The 4,867-nt window shown below is 40.2% G+C and overlaps 1 protein-coding gene across 6 annotated transcripts; it reads right to left on the bottom strand.

The window, feature by feature from the left end:
- Positions 1–12: 12 nt before the first annotated feature.
- On the bottom strand, positions 13–3,461 carry LOC123172625 (uncharacterized). 6 transcript variants are annotated; one of them, XR_006485664.1, is made up of 6 exons: positions 3,045–3,461; positions 2,768–2,820; positions 2,514–2,682; positions 2,280–2,404; positions 1,668–1,781; positions 13–744 (listed from the first exon to the last, which is right to left on the bottom strand). XR_006485664.1 is itself a non-coding variant. In XM_044589578.1 (4 exons), the coding sequence occupies exons 1-4, from the start codon at positions 3,116–3,118 to the stop codon at positions 2,377–2,379; spliced, it is 324 nt and encodes a 107-aa protein (XP_044445513.1). In that variant the 5' UTR covers positions 3,119–3,461; the 3' UTR covers positions 2,348–2,376. The 6 variants fall into 6 exon arrangements, 2 of the variants coding, with proteins under 2 accessions (XP_044445513.1, XP_044445512.1); XR_006485665.1 differs by having other exon boundaries at positions 2,919–3,444; XR_006485666.1 differs by lacking the exon at positions 3,045–3,461 and adding an exon at positions 2,919–2,933 and having other exon boundaries at positions 2,514–2,706.
- Positions 3,462–4,867: the final 1,406 nt, after the last annotated feature.

The raw sequence follows: 4,867 nt of genomic DNA on the forward strand, positions 1-4,867 counted from the left end.
ACAATCTGTCAAACCAGTACACTGACTCACAACTTTATGTCAAAACACCATGGCATTACTTAGCAGGCAAAACACAAATGCTTAACACTTGGAACAAGGGAAGATGAGGATACTAACCTGTAAATAAGGCCATCTTTATACGACCTGACAAAAGCTTCAGTTACGGTTTTTGACCTTTTCTCATCCATTGTAAAGCACTGACACACGAGGTTGACATTAAGTTGACATTAGGAGTTGGAACTATAGACAATACATTGCATTCATTATTCCATACTCTCCAAGGTTAATTTGCAGCTTCACTGGTCATTGTAGTGGCTATTGTATGTGCTGCACCAAACAATGCTCCCATTGTGGTTGTTTGTCCAGAGATCCTATATATCATACTATTGGTGGTTAGATTACAGAAACCAAAAAATAGCATGGATGCAGACATGATGCTCAATTTATATATTCTAGTATAAGATGTGAACAACCAACACCACACCGCAAGGTCTTCACAGCAGCGATGAGTAACATCCTTGGCCTGGCACCTGAAGGAGTTGAAACGACATCTTTATGTGACTTCCAAATATGTCAAAGGACAGTACCGATGCCCACATTACAAGTCTTGGGTGGGCAGCCCTCCTGGTGGCATTAGCTGACAAACGTTGGAGAGCACCAGGAACTGAAATGCACAGGATGGACCAAATCGCAGCAGCAAAAATGTTGTTGTTTTGCGGCATGCCACAGCATTACTGAAGCAGACTAAAATTCAGGAGAAAAGATGAGATTAGAAATGATGTAAAGTCAGGTGTGGGATTGAAATGGGAATAAGAAAGTAGTATTTCAGTAGAGGTGTGTCGCTATGCACAATATGTTGCAGAATTCGTATGAGTTATCAATTACAAGAAAAGAACATCTAAGTGCAGGCCAGATATATTTATTAACATGACCCTCTACACATGATGCCGCAAAGCTGAGATGTACCAAATAATTCATAAATCTAATTAGTGTGTCTACATGCTAGAAGAAACTTATAACTCGAGTGCTGACACTCAGATCCATCACTGGATCCTGTAGAGCCTACAAGCACATATTAAAATGCAGCTTCAAGCAAACCAATAAAGTATGTACAAACAGGAAAACATTACAAAAGTACATCAAATCTGCACCCAATCTCACCTTCTTTATGTTTTTATGCCTAGGTAAGCAATTCTACAGCGAATCTCATGAATGAATAATTATTCAGAAGTTAGCAGGGCTAAAATCCCGAGAATCTAAACAAGACGCTCATTACAGAAAGCATAAGAACATAGTGCAGATTCTTTTGGCATTTTATTATGCCTAGGTAAGCAATTCCACCAAGAAACAAAATAAGATTGGTATTGCTAAAAGCATAAGAACGTAGTGCAGATTCCTGTCACAAAATATACTGATGCCTAGGTAAGCAATTTTACCAAAAACAGTTGAAGAAAAATTAAGAGGCGCAACATATGCACTTTATTTCTCTTGTAAAAGTTTCTTCTCTACATTTTCTGGATCCAGCTATACATGATAAAACTGTAGAAATGCCAAATGTTATAGGAAAATGAACCACTACCATCCACGTGTGGCGGCAGCCAGCAGAGAGAGAGAGATGGATTGGGTGAAGACATAATGGATGCAATAAATGATTGTGGAATAATAACCTTAATCTTATTCAACTCTTCAGCTAAATTTTGTCTTCTTCCCTTCATCCTTAGATCTGCACACGTCAAGTACACTTCGAATTGAACAATACCATGCATTGCTTTCAGTTTAAGCTGTCCATATAAGTAAAGCAGTAGGTCAGTCACAAGAACCGAATAAAGAGATACTATCCAACTAATATATAAGCGATGAATCATGAAGAGATAGTACAATTTCTCCTCGCACACACAAAAATAAAAAAATCCTAAAATAACTTAGTTACAAATTATGAAGCAAGTAGGCCCTTAGATTCACACAATTTTAACATCATGCACATGTTAAATGGTATACTCATCACTGTACAGAGTACATAAATCAAGTATTTTCTGCAGTTTGACAGTCATGAGTGTCATCATGAAATAAGAATTATTCCTTTCATTCTTTTTCCTGAAGCAGGTCTCAAACTGATAAACAAAATGTTTCATAATTTAATAGTTTAGAACCCACCTAAACAGAATAAAAGAAAGAAACCAACAATAGGCCATAAATGCAGTTATAACAAACCACCAACAACAGGCACTAAGGAAACAAACAAAATATTGGACCACTTGGGTTTTTCTATAGAGCTATACCAAGGTTGAAGATAGATTTCAGTTCAGGGTGAGTTCCATGAGAACATTTTCATACTCTACTGGTTTTCTTGTAAATCCATGACCAACAAAATTGGCTTCAGTTAACATTGTCTTCCACTGCTTGGCTGCATAAGGAAAAAAATTATCAGCTAAATTACTCGGCTAGGTGCAGAAGAAATAGTATATGTATTCACTGCAAATGTTGACTGAAAGTTCATAAAAGCAACTTCATACCAAAAATCGTGACCATCTTCTTGCTCTTGCCTGCCCGTTGATGTGCTATTGCAGCTTGCATATCCAGCACCGATGCACGCTTGACGGGGGAATGCAGGATGATTACAATGGTTGTGGCGGGGGAAACCATCCTGTAAGTTCATGATCCAAATAATGTGCCTGTCTTGCCCTGCAAATATATACATGATTCGATCTATTTTCAGAAATTAGGATTTCTATTTTTTATGTGATCCACATAGAAACTGAGCACTCACCTAAGCTCAGCTGCTGCTCGAACCCTAGAAGATTCAGTAATGCAGTCAAATATCTGCACAAATAGAAAGAACAAGAACTTACAACTTCATAGTTTTTATGGACAAAAAGACCCACGTCTAAAGAAAGAATGAGGAGGTAAAGGAAAACCACCATCAGCTCCATGCTCCTGCTACGGTCCACTCTCGATCCACTGCTCACAGTGCACCGACGCCCTCATCCACGAGACAAGGGGGAAATTAAGAGGGCAGATAGAGGGGGGAGAAGATAGAGGCAAACCTGAACCAAATCGTCCTCCTTGCTCCTGCTGCTCCGGGCGGCGAGCCTCCATCCACTACCGACCCTGCCCGCATTTGCCGCTCAACGACCTCCTTGCTCCTACTGCTCTAGCTGGCGAGCCACCCTCCACGGTCGACCCCGCTACTTTGGCACGTAGGCGCCGGCTTTCTGCCCAGCCCCAACCCGCGCGGTGGGCGCCGCCATGGTGCCTAGGCGACGGGGCGACGACATCGTCCTTCCTTGCGTCTTACGCTCCCGTCGCCACGCACACACAAGGAAGAGAGAGAGAGGGGTGCGGCGGATGTGGGAGGGAGGTGAGGGAGGAGTGGGTGGTTGTGCATTGGAGGCTAGGGTTGGGTGCGGCTCTGCCCAATCGGCTGGAAGGAGGAACACGCGGCGGGTAAGGACAGGGCTCTCTCGCACATCCAAACGACTGGCCCAGGAAATAGCCATATTGCACGAGCCCACATGTCATTGGCCGTGGAAAAACAACAGCGAGGTAAAAAAACAAAATAGCACAGATCTAACGTTTGAGATGAACCTGAAGACCAGATTGACCAGCATCCGACGGCCCAAAGCGAACGAATTCGGGGGAGCATTGTGGAGGCGAGTTGGGCAGCCTCATTATTGTTTTAAATGTGAGCATTATTGTCATCATCATGCCTAGCTAGAAAGGCATTAATGAAAAACGCTTGTTGGGAGACAACCCAATATTTATCCTTACTGTTTTTGTGTGTCCACATAATTATGCTACTGTAGTAATCATGTTTTATAGCTTTTACTTCAATAAAGTGCCAAGTAAGACCTTTAAGATAGCTTACGGTGATAGTTGTGTTGATCCTGTTGAAAATCAGAAACTTTTGCACTCAGTAAATTAGTTTTGGTAATTCACATAAACGTGATTTTGATCTGATTCTTTTTGCTCTGGATTAGTACACAAAGTTCTTAGGACTTCCTAATTTGGTAGGATTTTTGTAGTTCCAGAAGTATACGTTTGATATAGATTACTACAGACTATTCAGTTTTTGACAGATTTTGTTTTCTATGTGTTGTTTGCTTATTTTGATGAATCTAGGAGTAGTATCGGAGGGTATGAACCATAGAGAAGTTTGAATTCAGTAGATATTATACCAATATGAATTTAGAATGAGTTCACTACAGTACCTAAGTGGTGGTTTTATTTTCTTATACTAACGGAGCTTACGAGTTTTCTGTTGAGTTTTGTGCTGTGAAGTTTTTAAGTTTTGGGTAAAGATTCGATGGATTATGAAATAAGGAGTGGCAAGAGCCTAAGATTGGGGATTCCCAAGGCACACCAAGGTAATATTCAAGGGCAACCAAGAGCCTAAGCTTGAGGATGCCCCGGATGGCATCCCCTCTTTCGTCTTCGTCCATTGGTAACTTTACTTGGAGCTATATTTTTATTCACCACATGATATGTGTTTTGCTTGGAGTGTCATTTTATTTTGTTAGTATTTGCTTGTTGTTATTTAGAATAATGTTTTGCATCTTTATTTTCAATAAAAATGTCAAGGATAGCCTTTACCATGCTTATTTTGCTAGTATACATGTTGCTGTTTGAAAACAGAAAGTTTACCGCTGTTACAAAAATTCCCTAGAAAAGTCAGAGGATGGTATAATGTTGAAATTTTTTGCATACTGAGCTCTGATAAATATTCTACATTTAGGTATTTTTCTCATAATTTTTGGAGTTAGGGAAGTATGATGAATCTTGCATTCTTTACAGACTATACTGTTTCCGCAGATTGCTGTTATGGTTCCATTGTTTGCATATGTTTGCTTGTTTAATGATTCTATTTGAT

The sequence above is a fragment of the Triticum aestivum genome, unplaced genomic scaffold (genome assembly GCF_018294505.1).
Source record: "Triticum aestivum cultivar Chinese Spring unplaced genomic scaffold, IWGSC CS RefSeq v2.1 scaffold179741, whole genome shotgun sequence".
Taxonomy (NCBI): Eukaryota; Viridiplantae; Streptophyta; class Magnoliopsida; order Poales; family Poaceae; genus Triticum; species Triticum aestivum.

Excerpts from the sequence above, each read along its gene's own strand:
- LOC123172625 (XM_044589577.1), bottom strand. The coding sequence starts at position 3,118 with ATGCGGGCAGGGTCGGTAGTGGATGGAGGCTCGCCGCCCGGAGCAGCA. Across the intron at positions 2,821-3,044 it reads AGGAGGACGATTTGGTTCAG|ATATTTGACTGCATTACTGA; the intron begins GTTTGCCTCTAT and ends CTATTTGTGCAG. Across the intron at positions 2,707-2,767 it reads CGAGCAGCAGCTGAGCTTAG|ATCGAATCATGTATATATTT; the intron begins GTGAGTGCTCAG and ends TTCTGAAAATAG.